Below are 27,325 nucleotides of genomic sequence, written 5' to 3' on the forward strand. Positions count from 1 at the left end.
TAAGTGGTGTGCGTCTCCCAGCACTGTGCACTATGATAAATTACATGATAAATTGCTATGATATGATTAAACCCCAACGCATGTAATAGCCATGTAATAGCCAGCCCTCCCCTGTAGTCTCATATAGTAGCCAGTCCTCCCCTGTAGTCTCATATAGTAGCCAGCCCTCCCCATAGTCTTATATAGTAGCCAGCCCTCCCCATAGGCTCATATAGTAGCCTGCCCTCCCCATAGTCTTGTTTATAGTAGCCATGGCGGGCAGGATGTAATTCAAACTCTGAATTGCCTGGCGGGCCAAAAATAATGGCATGACTGGTGTGAAAGGACCCTTCATACCTTCATAATTGCTTTTTATATCATGCTTTAAAACAAAGCTATACTTACCTGAAATCCAGGTCCAGTCTCCTGAAGGCAGAGAAAAAAAAGTCTAAACACAGTCCTGTGTGTCACATAATAACTAAGAAAAAATAATGAATGTATATTGCAATCTTGTTTCATATCACATTTAATGTTGATTTACCGTAGATTTTGAAAGTTATTAAGACAGGGACACTTATAAAGGGGCACTTTTAAAGTACTTTTTTCCCTGCAGTTACTACTGCATCAAGGCTTCACATCCTGGATAACATGGTGATGTCACTTCCTGGATAAAATGGTGATGTCACAACCCGACTTCCAGAGCTGTGCGGGCTGTGGCTGCTGGAGAGGATGATGGCAGAGGGATGCTCAGTGTCCCTCCAGTGCCCTGTGTCCCTCAGTGTCCCTCTGCCATCATCCTATCCAGCAGCCACAGCCTGCACAGCTCTGGGAGTTGGGTCGTGACATCACCATTTTATCCAGGAAGTGAAGCCTTGGTGCAGTAGTAAGTGCAGGGAAAAAAGCACTTTATGTGCATTTCCTGTAATAAGTGTATATTGGTGATTGTATAACTTTTGAGGGGTAATACAATACTTCAATACAAATTTTCACCAGACTTCTCCTTTAATTAGCCTGGAAAACCAACTTTCTTGAACTCCAGCACCCCCAACACCACCCCCAGTTCTCACTGTACCAGCTACATGCCTACAGACTATATAGTAGAAGTGTTCCTACAATGACCCACTGCTTACATTGGATAGGGAATAACAAGCTGATTGTTGTGGGTTCAACTGCTAGGACCTCCACCAATCACATGGACGTCAAATGTTCCCTGAGTAAATGAAGTGGCAGTATACATGCTTGTCCCTTGTTCTGTAATGTTCAGAAGTGGAAATGGAAAAGAAACCAAAAAGTCACAGTTCCTCTTAATCTCCCATTACACTGAGAGATTATCTACCACATCAGGCAGATTTCTCCCCATGTAATAGAGCCAGAAATCAGCAGATGAGCGACAAATTGACAAATAGCTGTCTTTCAACATGTTACAAGATAATCAACTGTTAATGGGGGCATGTTAAATGCAGATCCCACCTCTGTGTCCTGTACCTGTGTCTAGAATGGGGTCCCCCAAATTGGGAGTATGCTAAAAATTTATATAAATACTCTTTTAGGCTGGGTTCACACAGTGTAAGACAGCAGCCATTCTGTGACATGGCCGTGTCACAGAACGGTCGATGTCAGTGAAGTTCCACCGGCCGGTATGTCAGTACCGACCGTATGAACCTCACTTCTTTCGATTTGGAATGCGGGTGCATTCGGATGTGCTTGCATTTCAAATCACCATGGCAGACAATGTCAAGTACGGCCAGAGCCGCACTTTCCATTGTCTGTTCTGTCAGTTTTGTGTGGCCGCTATTCAATGAATAGCTGCTATACAAAACTGACATGTCAGTTTTCTATGCGGCGGCATGGAATCCCGGCACGAGTGTATACACTCCGACTGGGATTCCATAGGACTCAATGTTACTTTAATTTTTAATAAATAGTGACCGGTGTTGCCATTATTTATTAAAATAAATGTACATTGTGTGAATAGTGCTAAATCTGCATTGTTTAATCACCATATCCGGTAGTCTGAAATCTACCTGTCTACTTTATACTGCAGCAATGGGTGTTTTAGCTTGACAGCTATAGGTAAGCACAAGTTCACCAGGGTACCAGTGCATGGAGTGATACTTCTGTATCTTGCCTACTTTAACAATTTAAATTTTGTTCCTAACAAGTGATTCCCATCTTATACAGTGATGTCATAAAACTAGAATATGCCCTCACTCTATAATAGATGGGGGTCTGTCCCTATAAACCATACAGTGCCTAAGCATCACGCCTGCTGTCTTAGGTTTAAGTTGGCTCAGATCGTCCATTGCTCTGTATATACCAGCTATGTCTCAAAAATATCTCCGGAATCCGGCCTTATCTTACTGTGGGAACAGCCAAAACTTATATTGATACTATGACGTCTTGTTTCCCAAAACTCATTACATCAGTGCTTAACTCGCCCTCTCTCCAACCTTTCCAGATGTAGCAGACAGGCTTGTTTTTCTGTCCAGCCTCTACATGATGCCTCTCTTGCCTTACCTATAGAATAAAATACTATCACCTTACCGAGGCTATACATTCTGCCAATGAGCTGACACGAACTTCCTCCATAATCTGAACCCCACGCCCTTCTCTCTAAGGGCTGTATTAAACAGCCTGACACACGAGGTAAGCAAAGGACAATCTGCTAGATCAGTACTTGCTTACCAAGTCTATTACACGGCTTGTGCTCCATGGACATCATTAGCAATGTCAGAGCAGCGCTTGCTTTAAAAAGGTACTCCGGCATCCATATATAGAAAATAATAAAGATGTGATTCTTACCTCTCCAAGCTCCCCCAGTGTTCTTCTGTCCTGTGTCTGGGTCCCCCACTGACTACAGTCACTGCCTCAGACTAAATTGTTTCTGCAATGACAGCTGTGGCTGAGGCACTGTACCATCTCGGTTAGTGATTGGCTGAACAGCTGTCACTGCATAGATGGGTTTGTGTGAGGTGCTGGCTGCGGTAAGCCAGGGAACCAGAGACATGATAGGAAGACACTAGGGAGTGAAGAGAGGTAAGAATAACATTTTAATATTTTCTATATACCAACGCCGAGGTATCCCTTTAATTAGCCTTTGGCTGCGCATCAGCTATGACATAGCTGGTGGATGATGATTTTTAAACTTATGGAAAGCAAATAATTGCTCGCTCTTCGGCTGACCATTGTCTTTACCACGCGGGGCAATATTTGCCTGATTTGGTCTAATTCAGCATATAATCGCTCTGTGTAATAGGGCCTTAAGACTTGTCTTGCGCTGCACCAATTCTCTGGAACATATAAACCATGGAATACCTATACTCTGGTGACTGGCTTGTGTAGCTTTACATGTTCTACCCCATTTTCTTTTTATAAAGGATGGCTGGACCATTGTACAAATCACTGTTGGTTGCAAGCTCTTCTGGGAAGGACCCTCATTCCTCTTGTTTGAAGAATAGATTAGTTTGTTACTCTATAATGTCTGAATTGGTTTGTACATGGACCATCTGAAATGTAAAGTGCTGCACAATATGTTGATGGTATAGAATTAAGGATTCTTATCATCCTAGTCATCCTTAGGCTATGTTCAACCGCTGTATAAACAATGTCCATCCCACGTGAATGACCGTTGTTTACCGCTACCTACAGCTGGAATTCATGATCATTAGGCTGGCTGTAGGTAGCTTTAAGTGTAGCTGTCATTACAAACAACTCAGCAGAAATCAATAGTATAAGTCCTATTATCTCACTTCTTATCTGTTCATTTGAAGAAAAAGCTGTCTATATCACAGAGAGGTAAAGTGAAGACAGGTTTGTACTGCCCACTATTGCCTATGGAGGGGGAGAAGCCAAGGGGGCATAAGTGAGCAGGAAGAGGAGACAAACAGCCTGTGCAATATACAGACTTTCTGGTCACACTCTGGAATTACATGTTAGACTGCTCAATGCCAGTCTGGGAACTTCTGAAGTTTTGCTACAGTGAGGTAAAATTGTCGGGTCCTGTTTTTGGTGTCTGTATAGTTTAACGGAGGCAGCACAGAGGCTAGTCTAAATCCACACTACAACTAAGCATAAAAGACGCAAAGAGATGGACTTTGCAGGATGGTAATAAATGGGGGAATAAAATGGTAGAAACTAGTAATAGAACGGCCAGATAACGTCCTGCACTAATAAAAATATGTTTAGGATAAAAACATGATTCAAACAATAGGTCAATTTCTAATGACGCATTCCCTTTAATAATAAGCTTTATTGACAACTAAGCAAATAACACAAATAACAACCAAATGCAGCAGCCCCCGCTTCTATACGACTGTGTGCCTCCTGTCATTTGGCTGCATGTAAAGCATCAAGTTACAAGCTGCACTTTGGCTTTCCGAGAGCAGAGCGGCTTCCTTACATCTGATTCCTGTAGCCTCTCCCTTTTCATTTGTAGTGTATGAACCAATCCGGGGAGAAGAGCAGACGTTGCTGCTATGGTAACTACACAAGGCTGCTTCTAAATTCATTCTGTCCAAATTACAATGTCCCATAGCCAGGAGATGTGCAGAACTGCTGGAACTTCTCTGCACGTCTTCATCACCCACAGTACATGTGACTGGGAGGTTACCGGGTATACTTTTACATTAGAACAGATGTGGCTTATTCATCTAAGTGTAGTATTATACAGGGCACTATCTACATTGTATTGCATGCAGTTTCCATTATTTACCTATAGATAATGGTCATGAATGGGGATTGGAAGCCACTTATGGGGGTGCATCTTTGCTCAATAGGGCTACTGGTGCTGATAGTCTAGACTTTAGACAGTGGCATACAAACAAGAAAAGGGGGCCCCATAGCAAAGATAGGTGGGCCTCCTATTACGACTGATTTTGCCAAGTCCCAGGACAGAAAGATATGATGGGTTTATTTTTCCTTGATTTCCATGATCCATAGATGAATACCCCAATCCATATTTCCAGTGGATCAGTGGAGAGGAGTCCTGTCAAGTTTCTTACAAATAACAAGAGTAATGGGACCAATCTGTGTTGGGTGCCTTCTTTCCAATGGCCCCATGGTCTGTCTCTAGTATGGGTTTATAGACATTTTACACCACATAGTTATAATCTAAATGGGCATCATATGAAACACTATGAGTGGGGTGGGGGTGGGGGCTTGGGGGGGAGGGGGCACATATCATCCTAAGACAAGCCATGGTGGGAATTTTTCCTTCACAGATATTGTGACATTACATTAGCGTCCTGCACTGAAATTTGCTACTACAGACTGATATGCTATGTACCATAGGCAAGGCTTCGTAAAAAAAAAAAGATAATAATTCTTAATTCGGTATAACCCAACAAGGCTTTGCCTCTATATCAGATATATATGCTTGTAATATAAAAAAAAAGATAAATCATGGTGTGAAGAGAGCGGAGTTTGGAATCAGGTTTATTTTTGACCTGTTGCAAAAACAACTAAAGGCGACACAGGTTCAGTGGAAAAATCCATATAGGTTTTATGTCTTCCTTTCAGTTCAGTAATGTCGAGAATCCAGCGAGAAGCTTGAAGCATCGCTATGGCAACAGAACCTAGCGCTCTTCTCCTCCTCATCTAGTGATGTAATTGGAGATGAGTGAAACATATCTTCCCACTTCTCCCACTTCCATGTGTTTAGAGGCAAGCAATGCCGCTTACATAGGCTAACATGGATGACGGTTAGGAAAATAAGATGGTAACGGGATGGCTATCAAGGTGCAATATATAGAGCGAGATAGATGACTCTAGAATTATTCCAGCCCGTCACTGGATACATGATATGTAACATTATCTAGGCTAACGTAACGCTGCTCTAACCTCTGTCTCCAGCATTAGTCTTGTGCATCGTAGGTGTAGTTCACTTGCATTCTCTCCCACATATACCGTCACCATGTATTGTACATATAATGCCAAACATACATTGTCCTACATATCGAGTCTCAGAAACCTGTGACTAAAAATCATGAAAATCCATGAGAATTGGCATCCATCGCTTTGCATAACACTGATACCTAAGAATAGACGGGTACCGCTATTGCCCCAAACCCTGTCCCAGATAGGCGAATGCTACTTCTTGGATATAGTCTTAGCAATGATGATTCTGACTATAAGTGCACACACGGTATTTCCCAACCATCTGGGTGTAAAATCAATATCAATATATAACCATAGAATCTCCATCGTGCGGTAAATATTTCAGAATATTATCGGAGTGTCGGCTTCTAGGTTTAGGCATAAAAACCTCTTACCTTTACCACGTGTGATGCTTGTTAATGCTTTATCCATCCTGTATGACACCTATGAAATCCAAATCTAACAAATCCCAAGGTTTCCCCGCTGCTCTCTGTCTTCTCTGCTCTTCCTCCAAACTGGCTTCCAAAGATAGATCCCCAAAAGGAGGATCCTGACAGGAAGGACAGCTGTTCAGCTGTACATACCTCCTGCGCTCACTGATCCGGAGGGTGGATGGATGGATCATTCGATGTCAAACAAAATAAAGAAAAACGATGGACCAGATCATAGGGTGAGTACAGGAATGATTATTAAAAACAGAAATGATTAAATGAATGGTGACTGCTCCGCTCCATTATTTTGTGTGACTGCTGCCATTTGTCATATGCAGAAATCCAGGGACCCTATAAATCCATATGTGGTGTAGGACTCCTGTAGAGCCGGGCCCTTGAAGCTCAGACATCAGGGAAGATGAGAAAGTCAGAGGCAGAGAATACGTCCTCCCTGTCTGTACAGTACTTAGTGTGACTGTCTTCTGAACATTACTCCTGCTTTGTGAGAGCAGCGAGAGGGATATTTCAGTCGTACAGAGAAAACATGGGGGGAGGAGAGGAAGGGAGCAGGAACTTGGTGTTTTATTAAACGTCTCTCTCTAACTATTGTTTCCCCCTCCCTATGTTTCCTTCCTTCACATAACGTAGTGTTTTCCTCCAGTGTGATAAAGCCTAGCTTGGTTTCAATATATGGTGAGACAGATTTTTCCACAGCATCAGTGCTTTTAGAAAAAAAAAAACTGCCCATTTGCAGTTTTTTTTTTATTTTACTGCAATATTATAATAAAAAAATTTGTATTTAGCATCTTATCCTAAAACCACCGAATTAAAAAAAAACATACATACGTCTGTATTTGCTCTTGGTTTTGTACGTCATTCATTTCAATGCAATGACCGAAACGACTACAAAATTTTAACAAAGATGGAACAATTGCAGATTGAAAAACGGATAAATATGGAACCAAATAACAAACTATAAAGAAAATAAAGAAAGAGCAATCCATTATGTTTTCATATTTAATTCATATTTTATATAGAAGTGGAAATGAGGCTTGGAAAAGCTTGTTCACACTTCAGTATGAAAATATGGATCAAATACAGATGGTCAATGAAGATCTTTTTTTTTTTTACTTAGAATCTGTTGTTTTTGGTTGTGTATTATATCTGGAAAGTGGGATATGCATTTTTTTATTGACTTCTATGGACTAAGATCAATACAGATCTTTTGAAACATGCACCTAAAACACTATTAATACACCCATTGTAGAAGGGTACTGACACTGTAAACTAAACAGATCAAACATATGAAAGCGTGAACTGACAGCCTGGAGCCAACACTAGTTACTACGGGTCCTTTTACATGGTCCGATATGGGGTTGTGCAAGCACGCAAGCGATTAATGAGATCTGCGCTGATTTGCAGTGGCTTTAGAAGGAATGATTAAAGGGGTACTCCAGCGAAATGTTTTTTCTTTCAAATCAACTGGTACTAAAAAGTGCCAATGTAATTTACTTCTATTAAAAAAAATCTCAAGTCTTCCAGTACTTATCAGCTTCTGTATGTCATAGACAGACATAGATATATAGGACATACAGCAGCTGGAGTACTGGAAGACTTGAGATTTTTTAACAGAAGTAAATTACAAATCTCTGGCACTTTCTGACACCAGTTGAGTTGATAGAAAAAAAAAAACATTTTGCTGTATTTGCCCTTTAATCACATGGCCAATAGCAGTAAATTTTACAGAAACAGAAAGTTTGGCTGAAGGGGTATGGCCACCTATATCTGCATGCTGACCTCCTATCTATTATTTTATGATAAATGGAATACTCCTACACAACTAAATAATAGAAAACGTGATTTCTCCTGAATTGTAATGCATGGAGCAAGTCAAGCAAACAATCCCTACATGCAAAAGTCCTTTGCTTAACCTATAGAAATGTGACTCTCCTATGCTTCCCATGGACAAATCCTGAAGATATTTGCAGATGGGTGTGAAAATTGTCATTGCAATGACACCATTCCAGGCTCATTCACACAACCATTTGGGATTGTTAAACACTTGCTTTCAGTAACACTTCCAAAACTGCAAGAACACATTCCGATGCTTCATTATACCTAATGAGCGACGCCTTGTTAATGAACTGCCTCATTTGTTCATAGGTGAGAACACACATTCACATCTACACAGGCTCCCATAGAGCTACTGTACCAGTTATGTAGCCTATACAAATACCCCATCAATGTTATTAGGTAAAATCGACATCTCTATAGCTTCAGAAAAGTAAATGTATTATATATTGTAGCAGTGCCAAACTGAGTAGTATCAGGGTACGGCTGCAAACAGCGAAAATAGAAAATCCACAGCATTTCCACACTGAAGTCCGCAGCAGAAAATATACTCCAAATTGTGCAAGGATAGGGAGGAGGCTGTTCTGGTGATGACTTATCTCCCTGAGATCAAAAGAATCACATAACTCATATACAGCATACCCTGTCCTTCTCTACCTAAGCCGATAGTCTCCCATACACAAGATGGTTTGCTGATTCTGCTGAAATTGTTGTTTGAGTTTGCATATGTAATGTTTATAGCCAGCTTAAGTATGGTATAGCTGGCATAGATTTTAGTAAGGTGCGCCACGGGCAGCCACAGTTGTGCCTGGATTTGTTAAGCTACATGCACCTCTAGATAAATCCGGTGCAATTGTACGCTGGCAAGGTTTTACTTAGGGCCCTATTACACCAACAGATTATCTGACAGATTTTGGTGAGCCAAAGCCAGGAATGGACTATAAACAGAGAACAGGTCGTAAAGGAAAGACTGAGACTTCTCCTCTTTTCAAATCGATTCCTGGCTTTGGCTCACCAAAATCTGTCAGATAATCTGTTGGTGTAATAGGGCCCTTAAAGTGAATCTGCCAGCAGCTAATTTACTTTCCAAACAGCTGACACTGCTAGATAGCTGTTAGGGAAAGGAGACACCTTGTACCTTTCATTACAACTGTCTGTGCTTCCAGAACATAGAAAAATTTTATTTTACTGTGCAAAGTGTCAAACAAGCTTCTATGCCCTTTATGTGCTGCAAGCTGTAATGCCTCCTTTCTCCCCCTCCCTTCCTTGACTCTCATTGACTGTCAGTCAGCGGTCTGCTTCCAGCTGAATGACAATCAAGCAAGGGTAACGATGGCAGGGGGAGCAAGGAGGTGTTACAACTTTCAGAAGATCAGAGGCTTAGGAAAGCCTATTGGACACTTAAAAGTATTTTTCTATGTTCTGGAAGTACAGACAGATTTAATGAAAGGTACCATGTGAATTCCACATTTCTGTATTACATGTTCCTCTGGCCAATATTGCATTATTATTGCCATTGTTCGTGAACTGTGGGAGTAGAAAATAGACTTGATAATTTTTTTTGTACAGCGGCAGTAAACGACGTCCTTAGTTAATGCACTGTGTGCACAACAGCTGCCGTTGTTCTATTAAAATCAATAGAACTCAATGAATTCAGAAACCTATGGTCGTTGTTATCGATGACCACTACGACCATAGTTTCCTGAACTCATTACAGTGTGTGAACGTAGCCTTAAAGTGTAACTGTCATTTTACGCTGGTGGCAGCGTTGTTAAAATCCTGCTGCCGGCATGTTTGACCAGGCGTACAGAGGACTGAATTCATCCGGCAGCACTGATGACTGTATACACTCAAAAGGCAGTCAACGGCGCTGCCATATGAATTCCGTCCTTGGCGCACGCCTGAACAGACAAGCCAGTGGAAGGATTTTAACAGCACATCCTACGCCAGCATAAAATGATAGTTACACTTTAAGACCTTCACCTGAGACTAAAGAAATCTCCAGAATTAAGTAGGATTTACTTATAGAAAAGCCAAATAAACACCTAAACAGAAGAAAACAAGGTTACAAGAGGCTAAAGAGAAGTGATCATGGATTGTGGGGGAATGGATCAAAGTGATATTTACTGATCAATCACCAATCTACACTGGTCAAGGATCACATTTCCATATGATATGGTGTCACATGTCGTGTATAGGGCTAGGGGAGATGGCGGTCATTACCTCAAGAATTGGTAGACAATGCATAGAGTATAGAGGCCCCATCTTCTTCATCTATTTTACCTGGACAATAATGTCTAATAATTAAAAATTACTTTTTATTCACTGTAGTATGCTTCACAATCTAGAATGTTGGCGTATTACACACCCATTGTTCTGTGTCTGTATGTCTGTAATCTGTATGTGTGCGGTGAGTCCATACATTTTGCCAGGGGTTATACAAGGGATGAATAGTGCACTTACTGCATGTGCGACAAATGTAAGACATCTACTCTCACACCTCATTCTCTCTTTTATTCTGATCCCTGTCCCCGCTTGGCATCCTCCCACGCCATAATCGAATACGTATCCTAGCAACTAACATAGAAAAACTTTATTGAACTGCCAGAAAACAAGCAGCGAGAATTTAACCACTTGCTGAAAATCTAATGACGCACTCGGTGTTACATACAGAATTGGTTGAAGGAAGATCATAGCTTTTATACTATTTATCCCATGAAATCCTATTGTAATATGTGGCTTGTTGAAAAGTTTGACCCTTTTTATTGCTAGAGCTTAAATACACCATGGGAAGTACTCCCTGTCAGCTGTCAGTCATGACCTAGTTTCAAGTTCTGTACCATCAATAAGTACAGAGGAACAACACTGCATGTCGCACTATAAACAATGCACGCTTGTTAACAGCTAGAAGAATGCGGGTTCTAAAGTTGGAAAGCAAATTTGTCCCCTTCCAATATAGTCGACAATAGAAGACATTCTAGAAATCTAGTTATTTCTGTACACTATACTTAAATGAATGTTAATACATTTTTTGTTCTTTTTGTGACTATTTTAAGTCATGTAAACTGGCTATACCTGTGCCTATATCAGAGTGGGCTAATGGCAATAAAAAAAATCATATGCATCAGAAATCGGCCTGTTTAAATCAAGTTTTTATGTTAAACATAAAGAATTTTTGGTGGTTTTTCTAATTTTCCATTTTACTATCTATATTTAAAAATAATTCTGTAATTTTGAAGCCTAAAACTAAGCTGAGACTTCCTGTTTTTTTTCTGTGTTGATAAGGAGGAGGCTTCTAGAAAGTGATCTGTACAGAACTACAGTGAGAGTTGACACCAGTAGATGGAGAAGACAATAGGAGCACGTCGTCCTCTTGTCTGTAGAATGTGTAGCCACATGGATCAAAGTGCTTGCTTAAAAACGTGTCTTATATAAAGAATAGGGTTTGGAGATGTTCCTTGTATGTATGTTTATGGGATTTGCTGTAAAGCATAACACTATGGGGGACATTTATTAAGTCCGACGTTTTGCACGCGGACTGCCTCTACATAAATCCTGTGCGCGCCGGTGCGCACAGCAGGAAACCTACGCCAGCTGAGAGCTGGAGTAGGTTTCCTGCGTATCTTTAACACAAAGCAATGATAAATCACGCGGACTCTGAGTCCGCGCCCCCCGTTCCGCCCCCTCCACACCTTCTTCCTGCCCCCCTGGCGTATGAGGCAGAAAGTGCAGATTTGCGAATATTTTATTCGCAAAACAGCCATTTTGTAAATAAAATATTCGCAAATCGGCACTTTACGCCGAAAAACAAAGATAAGCCACTTGATACATGTCCCCCTATATGCTGTAAAAAGAGCTAAAGCAAGATGGCTGCCCCCATAATGTACAGTATACAATGTGCTGGTGCTCATAAATATAGAGGACTACTCAGCACACACACACACAATGAACAGGACTAGTTATTGTCCATAATATTCAGGGGGATATCTCTGAATCAGCTGCACAGAGCAATGTAAATGATACATCAATCTGTTCAGCTTTTCACTAGTTTATGCTAGCCTGACATACAGCAGCATAAACCTACTGACAGAGACAATCCCTTCACATCCCGTTGCCCAATAAATTCAGTTTAAATTGTTAACAATGGCATACAAGGCCTCCATACAAGGTCACCTCCATACATCTATGACCTGATCTCTAGATATCACCCCTCACATGATCTCTGATTCTCATAAGAACTCTATCTGTGCTCTCCCCTTGTCCTCACACAACCACCTCTAAGATTTCTCCAGAGCATCTCCCATACTCTAGTACTCACTATCATGACACATCCGTCTCTCACCCATCACAACCTTCAAAACCATTAGAAAACCTATCTCTGCAGATTAGACTACAACCTACAATAACCCTGCTGCCATCTCACCACATGGTGACCTGCTACTCCCCTCACCTACTGTCCCCCTCCCATCACCTTGTAGATTGTAAGCCCTCACAGGCAGGGTCCTCTCTCCCTATGTACTGTCATTAACGTTATTCGTGTTATGTTGCTTGTTCCTGATATGTTCTGTATGTTACATTCTGTATACTAACTCCTCATGGTACAGTGCTGTGGAATCAAGGGTGCTAATAATAAATAATAATTAAAACTATCAAGTGCATTGTATACAGATATCTATTCACAAAATCCAGTATACAGGCCGGAGTATGACTATGCAATTCTAGGAGTGGATAAGAAAGTCACGTCACTCACCAAGTTGAATATTGCTTGTTTATTATATGCAAAATATCATAGGGTAGAGGGGGACATGTTTCGGCATCTAGCCTTTATCAGCTGATGAAGGCTATATGCCGAAACGCGTCCTTCTGTACCCTATGATGTTTTGCACATAATAATCAAGCAATATTCAACTTGGTGAGTGCCGGGACTTTCTTATCCACTACATCAGTGACGTCTTCCTGCCACGAGTACCACCACTACAGAAGTGCCCTCTCCACTACTATACAATATGCATTTCTAGGAAGCCTGGCTGATAACCCTATAGTGGGTATCAATGGCTGCTGAAACTGAGCTTCTTCTTGAACCCATCTAGAAGGAACTGTAGGTCACAGCAATAACCGGATGGTATCCTCAGGCAGCAGAGCACACAGGGATCTCACCATGGCCAATTTACAATTTTCAAGCAAAGATGTGCCTTGGAGACATTTGGCACTTGTCAAGCATGACAGCTGTCACACTCGTATCCACAACAACACACTTCTGCTATATATAGAAGTGAGTGCACAGGTGCTTTTTTCTATATTTGTTGAACTATACATTACATTTAACACCTTCTATCCAGGACAGGACAGAAATACAGTGTCTGGGGGAAGTGTGAAAAATGGAAAACGTACATGAATAATATGTAAATTGGTCCAAGTTTGCATAAAGGTCCCAAGCCTTATGTTTAATACATGTATTATTAGCTGACTATGTACTATGTTCTGACTAGTAGACTGGTATATGCAACATTGGCCAAAGATTCATCAATCTGTCTGATATTTGTCTCAGACAAATAACATCCAATCACAGCCCAGCTTTCGTTTCTTAAGATGATCTGTGATTTGGAGATAAAAATCTGACAGATTGATAAATCTGGGCCAATATTGTGTGTATCGAGAGCTTGTGAAAAAGCAAATTATGCCAAGCCTATGTTTTAACAAATATGATAAGTATAGGATTCTATCTCCCCTAGTGTTTATACAGTATTCAAATCCTTTGAGAATCCTGTATATCATTTGGAAGAGACCCCTGAAATGAGCAACCTCTATATAACTATGACAAGTCAAAAGATGTCACTGGTGGATGTTGCTACCTTTGACCTCCACGTCTTTCTAGAACAAGGACTGTGGTACTCCATTTAGTAAATCTGAGGTGTACGGATTATTGCCATCCCCTATTCCCTCCAATATCACTGTAATGTGTATACTGTACACATCACACATTTCTCAGTCTAGTCACACACAGCAAGGGTTGTACACAGAGGGGACATTATTGAGGTGTGGGGACAGAGAAGGGGCATTATTGAGGTATGGGGGCAGAGAGGGCGGCATTATTGATGTATTGGAGAAGAGAAGGGGTATTATTGATGTATGGGGGTAGCAAAGTTGCATTATTGATATATGGGGGTACAGAGGGAACCATATTACTGAAGCACTGGTGATGTGTGTGGTCTACTGTGGGGCACAAAAGTACTATTAGGCCATGTTCACACGTAGTATAACAGCGTCCGTTCTATGACCCGGCCGGGTCACAGTACAGTCCGTCACAGTACAGTTCTATTCAATGAATAGCGGCCGCACAAAACTGACACAAGGGATTCCATTCATTCCAGTACAACGTATGTTTGGCATAAATCACGGCCGTTCGCGGCCGTGATTTATGCTAAACATGCATTGTGCGGACATGGCCTTACTCTGTAGGACACCAAGGGGGCATTGTTACCATCTGGGGAATTATAAATGGGGAAGAGGTAGGTAGGGAGCTAGAAAAGAGCAAAGCCTACGAATGTTGTTCTGCAAATTTTGCAGAGAAATTGCTGAAAGAGTCTACACGGTGGTCTGGGCTGAATAGAAACGAAGGGACAGTGTGGGACTTCATGATCCTTACCTTTAGTAACTAGATGCCAAAAGCATCTGACAGTACAGCAGATAACACCTGGATGGTATGAAAACTGAAGAAAATTCCAACATTATTCTATTGCCGTGATAGGCTGCTCTTCTTTATGGCATCTTTAAGACTCCTGCTGTTGCTAGGTAATAAGCATCCTCTGCAGGATCTGTAAGCTTTTAATTTGCTTCTGTTTGGACATTTAATAGTAATTGTTACTATGCGGCTAGGATATGATTCGGCAGGTCACGTCTAAATGTCCAAAAACTGATAAATAGGAATTAATAATTCCATCTCCTCTGCAAACGTCACATATCTGGAGAATAAAACAAAGATGACAATGCTGGTGGATTACCACATGATTATGGGAATTGAATTTGCTGCTTAAAGCCTACATTTGTAGCTGAAAGTTTTCCTGTGTGGGCGTGAAGAGATCAGTCTATAATCTGTGATATTTAGAATCCGCTTTAGTCCATTGCAAACATATGTAATCAGATTATAGAGAGATCTGCTTTACTACTTCAGTAGAATTTTGGGATACGGAGAGCCATTTTTTTTAATCTTATAAATAAAATGAGTTGGCTATTAAAGGGAGTTTCCCTTTAGAGATGGCATTTCTCTAGGATTCGTCATGCCTTAGTGATGATAAGATCCCCATGATCATCAGAATGAGCTAAGCAATACAGATCTTTTACTATTTTACTTAAAAGCAGCTGTGTTGTAGTTCCCCTCACATAAGGTGTCCAGAAGCGCTACTTCTTCTGTTCCCTGGATGGGCAGATTGAGTTGAGCAAACTTTGAGCACGCTGGCGTTCACCCGAACCCGAGCATGCGGAATTTTATTACCAGTGTCTGCAGAATTGGATGCATCCCTAAGGAGTCCTGGAAAACATGGATACATTTAAAGGCGGGTTCACACTGCATAAGACACCGGCCGTTATGTGACACGGCCGGTGTCAGTAAAGTTCATTCCAGCCAGTACTGCAGTACCGTCCGGATAAGATTAATTTCTCTGGAATTGGGATGCGGGCACAATTGGGATAGCCGACAAGTGCAGCTGGAGCCGCACTCTACATTGTGCGAACCCTAGTGTTGTGCAGCCGCTGTCAGTTTTTTCTGCAGCCGCAAGGAATCCTGGACGGAGTGTATACAGCGTGCATACACTAAGGCCGTGATTCCATTATAATCAATGTTATTAGCAATTTTATTAAATCCTCCCGGGAAGGTGGCGTCATAGCGCTTGCATTTTTTCACCTACTGACACATGAGCCCTTATTTTTTTGCACCACTTATTGTCCTTTGCAATGGTAGACTTAATTTTTGCATAAAATATGCCGTGAAACCATAAAAAAAATTATACACGCAGTGAAAATAATACACAATATTTCTTATTTGGGGGGGGGGGGGGTAGTGTTTACATCATTCGCCCTATTTTATTTGATGGCTTTTAAAAGATCAAAACTTAAATGTTCCTTAAAATTGCTCTATTACCATCATATAACTCTTTTATTTTTTGGTCTATGGGGCTGTGTGAGGTGTAATTTTTTGCGCCATGGTCTGTACTTTCTATCGGTACCTTACTTGCGTATATATGCAACTTTTTTATCACTTTTTATAAAAAAAATTTCTGGATTTTAATGCGCAATTTTGCACTTTGGAATTTTTTGCACTTACGCTGCTTACCGTGCGCTGTATTTGCACTTTGGAATTTTTTGCACTTTTGCACAGTGGTCTCTAGTGAATGCATTAGGGGCCTATTACACCAACAGATATCTGACAGATTTTTACAGCCAAAGCCAGGAACAGACTATAAACAGAGACCAGGCCATAAAGGAAAGACTGGAATTTCTCCTCTTTTCAAACCCATTCCTGGCTTTGGCTGTAAAAATCTGATTAGCATATAGGACTATTTTTTTCACTCTCTTTTTTCACATGGTGTGTTAGAATAGCACTTGTAGCACCCAGCATTATACCGGGGTTGTGCCCTCTGTACACTATACTTCTGGGTGTGAAGATCTATAGGTCATTCATGCTTTAATAGGAATTCTGGGAAGAACGATATGCAAAGCAGCTCTCTAACGCCACCTTTTGGATACAGCTTTCTCTTCAAGTAAGTGTTTGGCTCCAGTTAAAAGCCTTAAAACCTGACAGGGGATTTTAGCCAAGCCAGACAATTCTCTAGAAGAAGAGGTTATCTGTTTGTGCACAGCTGTTTCAGGGTTATTACCCCTTGTCAGTACAGAGCAGGGTGCTGGCTGTCTGCAGAGAGGCCTATTGTTTTGGGACCAAAGGGGTAAGGTGGCATCCTTATCACTCTCTCCCCAAGGAGAAACATTACCCCTTTGGACCTCTGAGAAGCCATCCAGCACCCTGCTCTGTACTAACCAGGTTACAGTTACCTCAAATAATCAACAAGGTGTCTTAGAAGATAAGGAGGAAGAAAACTTGAGCCAAAAATATTTTAGGGGTTCAGTAAGGGGTTGGGCAACATATACCAATACAACAAATACACAGCTCAAAATTCACTAGGCCAGTGAACTACTGAACGCAGATTAAGGCTATGTTCACACAACATATGTTTTAAATAAATTACGTCTGTTGTTGCAATTTGCAACAGCATCCATGATTTATACAAAACATACGTTGTATTGGAAAGAATAGAATCCCGTTTTCTGCGGCCGCTCGCATCCAAATTCACCAGAAATGAAAATCATCCGACCGGTACTGCAGTGATCTTCAGGAACACCGGCTGTTCTGTGACCAGGCTGGGTCACAGAACAGCCGGTGTTATACGTAGTGTGAACCCGTCCTAAAAATGCACACAGCATACTGGATAAATGGAAATAAATGTAACATATTATTTCTTTACAACAGTACCTTGAACAAAAGGGGAGCACTTACTAAACTGCTAAATTTCACACAAATCTATTGTAAATGATGAACACGTTAACACATGAACTCATTAAAGATCTTATTCACGAATTAAAGAATGTAAAGCCAAGAAAATAGTAGTGGTAACAGCTCAAATTTATCATATACATCCTCATCTAAGCTAACTTCTACAGATAACACAGTACATTGAATAACTACAGATACATCCTCTAGGTATTAAAATCAGTATATAGTAACATACAATCATTGCTTCCTATATAATTGCGTTGAGTTATAATAGCAACAATACATAGAAATATTATAAGAGTATAAAGTTAAACCAATCACATGTCTGAGCTAATGTAGTGAGATACTTGAAAATAGCAATAAAGGTATCTATATCTTCCTAACTTATATCTGTATGTATATAACAAGGTAGTCCGTCCTCAGTCCGTCCTTAACGAGAAACCAAAAAGTTTGCTTTAGACAAAGAAAAAAAAAATTAATAAAAGCAAAACCTTCTTAACATTCAATAATTAATTTAATTTAATTGACAGGCTGCAGACATTTTAAGAACTCAGGAAGTTAATGTTAAATTTAGGGTTATAAATTATAGATGAATTCATAAAATTTGTATTGCAATATTTATTCTGGAGAATAATGACATTGAGAATACTGAAGCCATAAGTATGTACTTCTTACAGTTTATTGTTTACTTAGAGCTCTAAAGGAGGGCATCTAGCCCCATTTTTTTTTATTTATTTATTTTTTTAATTTTAGCTTTACAGTGGTACCTTGGTTTAAGAGTAACTTGGTTTAAGAGCATTTTGGTTTAAGAGCTCACAGTTTTTCAAAATTGTGACTTGGTTTAAGACCATTGTTTTGGTTTAAGAGCTTCTTGTACTGGGTGGGAGCCTGAGTGGGGGAGTGCAGCATGGTCTGTATAGAGTGCAGATCCACTTCAGGCTGGGGCTTGCATCAGGGGACAGGACGGTGGAGGTAATCTCTCCATATCTGTAACCCCTCTCTCCCCGGACAGTGAGTGCTGCTATACTGTGTGCACATATACCCTGCTCATTCCTTCATGCTCCCTGCAGTCTCTGTCAGTCCTGATTAGTCCGTGCTGAACACACACCCCTTCCCCATTTGCTGTCATGTGACCACACAGACCTCTGACAGCAGCCCTGCTTCTCTATTCTAGCCTGTTGTACTACGCTATTGCATTATAGGGATCTGCAGTTCCATCCTGTATCTACAAACTGCTGCTATGTTTTCAGGTTTATGCAGTTACTATACATTATACTCCACATGCTGATTGCTATACTGTACAGGAACTTATAATATAACATATTCAGCTGTTTATAAATGTTTGTTTCACGTGTTTTACATGTTATTAAGAATATAAAATCAATATTTTTGGGGTGTGGAATCAAATGTCTGCATTTCAATGATTTCTTATGGGAAAATTTGCTTTGGTTTAAGAGCGGATTTGGATTACAAGCACGGTCCCAGAATGAATTATGCTCGTAATCCAAGGCACCACTGTATGTGTATATAGTTTAATCATTGTAAGCTGAAAAGTCAGCACATTTCTAGTACAATATAACCACTAGCTCTGCTTGCTGAGTGGAATTCAGAGTAGTCAGTTAAAGAACTGTTCTGCCAAGCAGAGATGACACACAAAGGCTGTCAGTAGACAGAAATTTCATATGAAAGAGGCTGCACCACTGGAGACTCCTACATTAGAAAATATGGTGAGAGGTTGTGTTGTGAAAGAACGGGGAGAAAACCTTGCTGTGACCATCAGGGCTCCCACAGTGCCACCAGTATCATCCTGCTTCAGTCCCTTTTGTGCCTCTGCATCCAGGTTTGGTGCTGTGACGTAGCAGGCCTACTCAGCCAATCAGTGACTGAGGCGGGACACTGCTACAGCTGCTGATTGGCTGAGCGGCTGCTAGGTCACATCCCAGAACCCAAGAGCAACTACACAACAGGGACTGAAGCAGGATGAATTCGATGGCACCACAGGAACCAGGGAGGTAAGTACAGGTTGTATTTTTCAATCATCTCCATACAGATTAAAAGACACCTGTCTGGACAACCCCTCTGAGTGTGTGTAGGTGCCTGAAATAAAGAAATTAGTCAGTGAGTCCCAAACTGGACTGGGTCTGATGTAAAAGGCTGCAGTCTCTGTACGATGCTATATAAGTTACAGCAATACATAATAAATATTGATCCTGGCATACAGATCTGCCACTGTTAAGGGGTACTCTGGAGAATTTTGTTTAATTAAATGGTGTCAACAAGGTATAAAGATATGTAAATTACTTCTATTTAAAAAAAAAAATAAAAATAGAAGTCCCTTCCAGGACTTGTCAACTGCTGTATACCCTACAGGAAGTTGTGTATTCTTTCTCGTCTTATGCAGTGCTCTCTGCTGCCACCTGCTGTCAAGAGCAGTAGAGGTTTTTTATGGGGATTTGCTACTGCTCTGGACAGTTCTTCCCAGGACAGAGGTGGCAGCAGAGAGCACTGTGTCAATCTGGAAAGAATTCACCACTTCCTGCGGGACATACAGTAGCTGATACTTGAAGGTTTGAGTTTTGTTTTTTTAATAGAATTTACAAATCTGTATATCTTTCTGACACCTGTTAATTTAAACTTTTTTTTTCTTCTGAGTACCCCTTTAACAGTCCAGTCTTGACTGCATTTCCTTTTTCTTAAAATTAAAAATTTCAGTGCGGCTGCCCCTGTAGGTGGTACTTTCTACAGTTACTTGCTTTACAGCTGCTGGGGTCCTGAATAGGGTTGGAGCAAGTGTTGCAAGGTGCAAGCACTTCAGAAAACATTAGTATGTGCACAAGTGCAAACATTTGGCTAGATTGCTAAAGTATTCGTCCTTAGACTGGGAGTCCATGTCTCCTCGGCCACAGAGGTTAGATACGTTTTATAAACCTTGTATTAATGTGTGTAACAGATGTTTTCTGTTTGACAACACTAAGCATCTGGATAGCAGCTGGGTGGCAGGTCACAGCATCCAACATCCAAGCAGCTTATAATGTAACATTTCTCATCAGTTGACGCATTAAACTAAGCAACGTGTTTAGACTCAAGCTGCAAAAGTAGAAGTAAACAGGACCCTGGAGCGAGTCCATAGGATGACTTCATCAGTGTTACTGTGCAAGATCCTGGGACGGTACATTTATTACTCTTACTGTTCACAATTTAAGTTCTGAGGTGCAAAGTTCTGTGCGGATTAGAAGAATAATGTATTTGTATAGAGAAGCTAGGATCCTCTATCTCTTATCTGCATTGAAGCCTCCGTCAGATTTGACAGAAGTAATAATACTGCACACAGCGCTACTTTTCCCATCAACATGACTGGCATCAAACTATTATAAACGGAAGCAACATATGTGATCATAGGCTTAAACTGATAATTATGTTATTCTCTGTGCATGGAACCGCTGCTAGGGTGAATTAACTAGTACTGAACTCATTCATAGCTGATTAAATCCCTGTGCAGTCAGCTCCCCACAGTGGCTGCTCCTGGTAGCCTCTAAGACAGTGTCAAAGTAAGCATAGCCTTTATTGGTGAGTAAATGAGCAGCTAAAGAGAAGTGACACAGATTAACTTAAGTCTCTTTTTTGAAGAACTTTGGAGTAGTTTTGTCACAATTGCACCAAAAACCACCTTAAACAATTTCCAACACCAACACCAGTCCAGGACTTCTCGCATAGCACCTTGTAAACTCATCAGTGCATCAGTAACCCCTTCTCACCCCCACATGCTATTTAGTACTTTACTGTATGGTATAGCAGAGGGGGATATACTGTGCCGTGATTGGCTAGAGAAGAGAGCAAGGAAGTACCTGTGTGTGTACTGATGGCAAATAGCTCAGCTTTGGTGTCATCTCCTGAAAGGCAAAGAATGAGAAATAGCTGTGCACCATGCAGTTTTATAAAAAAATCTTTTGAAATAAGAAAAAAGTGATAGGTAGGCTTTTGTCAATCTGTATATGTATATACACTGCTCAATGCCAGCTGCCTTCCACCACAAGCCCCATAGCAGTGACATGCCAAACCCTAACTTGTACAAATGTATTATTTCATATTGCTTACACATTGTTAAGCTACTGGCGGTTCATACTATAAGTCACATGGAGATTACCACATGTAGGTTACATATTGGATTATATGTTATTTGCCCAGTGAGTGGACCTCTGTGTCTGGATGCAGGACAGACCATAGGGTTTAGTGGTTTTCTGTTAAAGCGACTCTCTAACCACAATCTGTCCCCCCCAAACCACTTGTACCTTCAGATGGCTGCTTTTATTTCAAGATCTGTCCTGGGGTCCGTTCAGCAGGTGATGCAGTTATTGTCTTAAAAAGCAACTTTTAAACTTGTAGCTCCGTGCACAACGGGTGTGGTTTAGAATATCTGTGCCCTAACTTTGCACCGCCTCTCCGTCCCTCCTCCCCACCCTCTTCATCATTAGGAATGCCACTGGAACATTTTCTCCATGTTGAACATTTGCACAGGTGTCTTAACGATCCAGCCCATGTGCTGGGCTGACACAGCTGACGAATAGTAGGCAATCTGCCTGGAACATTCCTAATGATGAGGAGGGTGGGGAGGAGGGACGGAGGGGTGGTGCCAGCCTAATGGCCCTATTACACCAACAGATCTGACGACAGATTATCTGCCAAAGATTTGAAGCCAAACCCAGGAGTGGATTTGAAAAGAGGAGAAATCCAGTCTTTCCTTTATGACCTGTTCTCTGTTTATAGTCTGTTCCTGGGTTTGGCTTCAAATCTTTGGCAGATAATCTGTCGTCAGATCTGTTGGTGTAATAGGGCCTTAATGCATACACAATCTAGGCCACTCCCGTAGGGGACGGGCTGCCAGTTTTAAAGTTGTTTTTTAGAACAATAACTGCATCACCTGCCAAACGGACCGCAGAACAGATCTTGGATTAAAAGCAGCTATCCGAAGGTACAAGTGGTTTGGGGGGGGTCAGATTGTGGGTACAGAGTCACTTTAAATTTTTTTTTTTTTTTTTCAGAGTTACTTGAGCGAATGATTTTTAATATATTATAAAATGTGTAATTTATCATACAAAGAATATTGGTAATTATAATCATTGTATATCTTTGCTATATAAACTACCATTTCACTTTTAGAGGTTGTTAACTTTATTTCTAGTTTTGTTTTTTTTTTGTTTGTTTTTTTTGTGATAGTCAGCATGGCTCTCAAGCTTTGGATTTTTTTTTGTTATTCAAATGCTTTATTAGAAAACATCATCGGGTACAAACCTAAGTGTACATTAGTAAGGCATGTAAACAGTACATAGAGAACGACGTTATGCGTCTATGGATCATGTTGTTACATAAATAACGCTGTGCTGGATAATAGTACGGAGTCCCCGATATAGGGGTCATGATGCATAGGACCCTAGCGGGTGAAACAGCGGTAGTATCTTTTAAAACACAACGTCGTAAATCGACTAGCTATATACCCAAAGCAAAAGAACTAAAACACAGCAAAACTGAAGTTGGGAGTAAAGTACAGTAGAAAGAAGAAAAGGTAGGAGATACCAGCACAGTCCCCGGAAGGGGTAGGGAAGGAGAGAGGGCCCGGTCTATGTAGAATCCACTAAAAGAGAGACCATACATGTTTGGAGTTCAGCAGTTCTAGATGCCAGCCGGAGGCGACCCGTAGGAGCGGTATTGGGGGGTGTCCATGAACGCCATCCATAGCGCCCACATGGCCGTAGTGGTTGGGGGCGCGCCCATATGGTCCGCCCAGAGCTCCTCCATACGATGGAGGTGCTGAATTTCTGCAAACCATTCAGACACTGAGGGTGGGGTCTCCGACTTCCATTTCCTAGGGATCACGGTCCTGGCTGCCAGGAGTAAGAAGCGAGTGATGCCCTTTCTACACTGCGAGAGAGTGCCCGGAATTATTGAAAGTAAGTAAGTGGAGGGTTGATTTGGAAGGGGAGTCACTTTAAATTTTGTTTGTTTGTAACCATGAGGTTTTCTGGTGACTGTTAATTGATTTTTTATTTTATACAATAAATCTTCTATATATTATTCTAGTACTGTTTTGAAGGGTGTTCATTTTAGCATATAGCGTCTTCTTTCCTTGTGTGTACATGGTCCATATATGCTAAACTGCTTTCTTTATTGGTAGTGCCCGCTCTGTTGTCTAGTATTTATCCAAGATTAGAAAATACACAGCTACTTTATAGCAGTAACAGCACCACCCCTGTCCTCAGGTTGTCTGTGGTATTATAATTCAGCTTCATTCACTTCAGTGCAAATGAGCTGCAGAACCACACCCAAACTAGGGACAGGAAAGGTGCTGTTTCTAGAAGAAAGCAGACATGTTATTCTAAGCCTGGACAATCCTTTTAATTACTTTGGTCGCCCTCCTCTACACATGCTTCAGGTCAGCCATGTCCTTGTTATATACAGGTGCCTCAAACTGTTCACAGTATTCCATGTATGGTCTGAGCAGTGATTGGTAGAAAGTACCGTAGTTCTATTTTTAATAAATGCATTGATACCAATGATATTTTTGTTTATCTTTTTTTTTTAAACTTTTAATATTTTATATATATGTTTTTTTAACCTCACTATATAACAATAAGAGGTGCATGGTGTACAGTATCTTGCAATATTAACATATTGTAGTGTATTGGGGCTATACCTGTGATCCTATTACATACAGGGTGTAATAAAAGTAGAAATGCCAATAAACAGCCGGCGAGATCTAGGACCCCAGGCACTACTGGTGGGTATCAGTTGTTATAAACAGCAGGCACCCATCATATATTTTGCTGAGGATTCAACATGTATTTGTGGATTTCCTGTGTAGACTTACCCCTAGGGTTTATTTTAGTCTTCCTTTGGATCAACATTGAAAGCTGTGAATGCTATAGCGCAATTCTGGTTGTGTTGGATCAATATGCTGTTCTTGAACAAAGGAATCTGTCTGATCTGATTTTTGCTAATACTGGGCTTCCTATGTGATTTCCAATTGTAAAAAAAAAAAAGTTAGATTTTGCTAACAATGCAAAAGAAAAATAAACTAACCTGACCTTTTTGTGCCCTAATCACTAACTCACAGGACCTCAGCACACTTACGTCACGATATAGGCTACATAAGTTATTGTAAAGCTTTCCTACTGTAGACAAGCCCCACTGTTCTCCAGCTCACAAAGGTTCTTACAATGACAAGCTAGGCCTTCTCTCACTCTTAAGGGCCTTTTTACGTGGGCCAATTATCATGTAATAAATCGTTAAACGGTTTAAGGCTATGTTCACACTGGGTAAGAGACCGGCCGTTCCGTGACCCCGGCCGGGTAACGAAACGGCCGGTCTCTGGCCAGATGATCTTTCGGATGATCTTTCCGGCCGCGGAGCTCTGATGCGGGCGCATCAGTGTGCGCCCGCATCAGAGCTCCCCGGAGCCACTCGCTTCACTGTGTGGACTGACAGGTCAGTTTTTTCCGGCACCACACGGGATCCCGGCCGGAGCGTATAAGATGTGTGTACGCTCCAGGTGGGATCCCATTGAAAATAAGACTATGTTCCACCACGCAAAACTACGGCCGTAGTTTTGCGGCGAGAACTATGGCCGTAGTTTTACATAGTGTGAACATAGCCTTAATTGAAGCCACTCTCACCTGGTGCCCAAAGGAGCAGCTCATCCTGGCAATGGTAAAGAGCAGTACAGGACAGGACATGTAGTATCAGGCTGGGTTTACACTAAATATAACACTGGCCATTCTGTGACCATTCTGTGACTCGGCTCAATGAATAGCGGCCGCAGAAAACTGACATGTCAGTTTTTGTGTGGCTGGATGGAAACATGGTGTAAAGCGAAACTGGCTCAGTTGCCCCTAGCAACCAATCAGATTCCACCTTTCATTCCTCACAGACTCTTTGGAAAATGAAAAGTGGAATCTGATTGGTTGCTAGGGGCAACTAAGCCAGTTTCACTTTACTCCATGTTTGATAAATCTCCCCCTATGTGTATACGCTCGGGACGGAATTCCATTAATTCAAATACAACATATTTTTTGTATAAATCACGGCCGCGATTTATATAAAACATACGTTGTATTAACATCGCCTCACACTGTACTGTACAGAGGACATACTAGACAGCCAATCAGTGCAGGCACTCCAGTAATACCAGTAAAATAGCTACTTTCATTGGTTGATCATCTAGTTATTCACATGTGCTGCAGATCCTGTCTGTAGAATTGTATGTTGAGTCTGGTCTCAAGTTACGATGGTCCAGAAAGAAACATTGTATGTTGAAAATATTGTAACCTGAGGGCATTGTAAGTTGAGGGATCACTGTATATACAATTTTAATCATATTTGCAATTGTAATTACAATCGTATTAACAACTTTTCTAATTGATTTATCTTCTCGTCTACATGTCTATCATTTAGAAAAAAAAAAAACACTTGTCAGTAAACAAACATTTAAGCAATTTATCTGTATATGTAAAACGACCCTTATATAGCGGGCTCTCCTTGCACATCTTGCAGACACTTCATCAGTGGATTTCTAGGTGCCTGGACCCCCACCAATTGCTAAAATGAATGGCAGAAGAGCTCTGTGCTGTGCTGATCATCTTCAGTTAGCTCTCAGCAGAGAACCAAGCAAGCAGCGTATGGTCTCTATAGATTTTCTATAGATCTAGATACCACACATTTGGTACACCGAGGAGTGACAAACAGCCAATTAGAAATGAGTCGTGTAAAATTCCATGATGTCATTTTAGAATGAAAATTACTCTATATAAAGGTAAGGCACCAACAGTCTACTACATAAGGGGGAGAAGTAACATTTACCTCCTTAACAACCATGTTAGACTTTTTAAAGCATCTGTTCTTTTTAAACTAACACATTGTCATTCGTGTTTGTCACTATCCTTAAGCAATAAAATCCATTGGAAAAGGTTTTGGTTATTGTCACGAACAAACCTGCGTTGGTTACACAGCCTGGAAATGTCAGGCCCTTGGGAATCATTTATAAATATGTATAAAGACTTGGACTCCCAAGGAGGCCCTGATGATAATTAAACCGACTGTACGCTTGTGAAGCGCTGCCCGAGGTGTATATAAGATCATTAAACAAATGTTTAAGCAAATCAAGAATATATATGTGTATTAGGAGAAACTACAGTGCTGGAGCATATGTTGTGTTAGCGTGTTACACCAGATTAAACTGATCTGTACATGTATCATATTGGACTGTTACCACTTGTTTGTCTTTCTTCTAGCATCACTGTCTGGCTTATTCCAGCCTAGAACCCTCTATATAATTATATGGTGTATATATAGTATATGTTCTAGTAGATTAAAGATGGTCAAAACATCTCAAGAGTCGTACTACAAAAAGTATGTGGGTAGCCCCAACTATCCTTAGATAAGTATCCGCATTTAAGGGGCTTTCCATTATCTACAGGGAAACACAATACAATATTGGCTTAAAAAGCTCATTCATTCCATATAAAAAGTTATATAATGTTACAATTTAACAGTCTTAAAGAGGTATTTCAGGAAAAATGAACTTTTCCTCTATCCACAGGATGGGCAAAAGTAGGAGATTGCGGGAGGTCCGACCTCTGTACCCCCCATCTCCATA

The 27,325-nt window shown here is 40.9% G+C and overlaps 1 protein-coding gene across 2 annotated transcripts in view; it reads right to left on the reverse strand.

The window, feature by feature from the left end:
- Positions 1–27,325, reverse strand: part of NHSL2 (NHS like 2) — a 135,994-nt gene that overhangs the window by 59,269 nt on the left and 49,400 nt on the right. Inside the window, exon 1 of one of the 2 annotated variants that reach the window (XM_069986358.1) lies at positions 6,249–6,766. The exons of the other annotated variant lie outside the window; for it this stretch is intronic. Within the exon in view, the coding sequence (XP_069842459.1) occupies positions 6,249–6,285 (37 nt within the window). The 5' untranslated portion in view covers positions 6,286–6,766. Of the gene's footprint in view, positions 1–6,248; positions 6,767–27,325 lie in introns of those variants that run through there. 2 annotated transcript variants of the gene reach the window in all.

The sequence above is a fragment of the Dendropsophus ebraccatus genome, chromosome 10 (assembly GCF_027789765.1).
Source record: "Dendropsophus ebraccatus isolate aDenEbr1 chromosome 10, aDenEbr1.pat, whole genome shotgun sequence".
NCBI classification, from domain to species: Eukaryota; Metazoa; Chordata; class Amphibia; order Anura; family Hylidae; genus Dendropsophus; species Dendropsophus ebraccatus.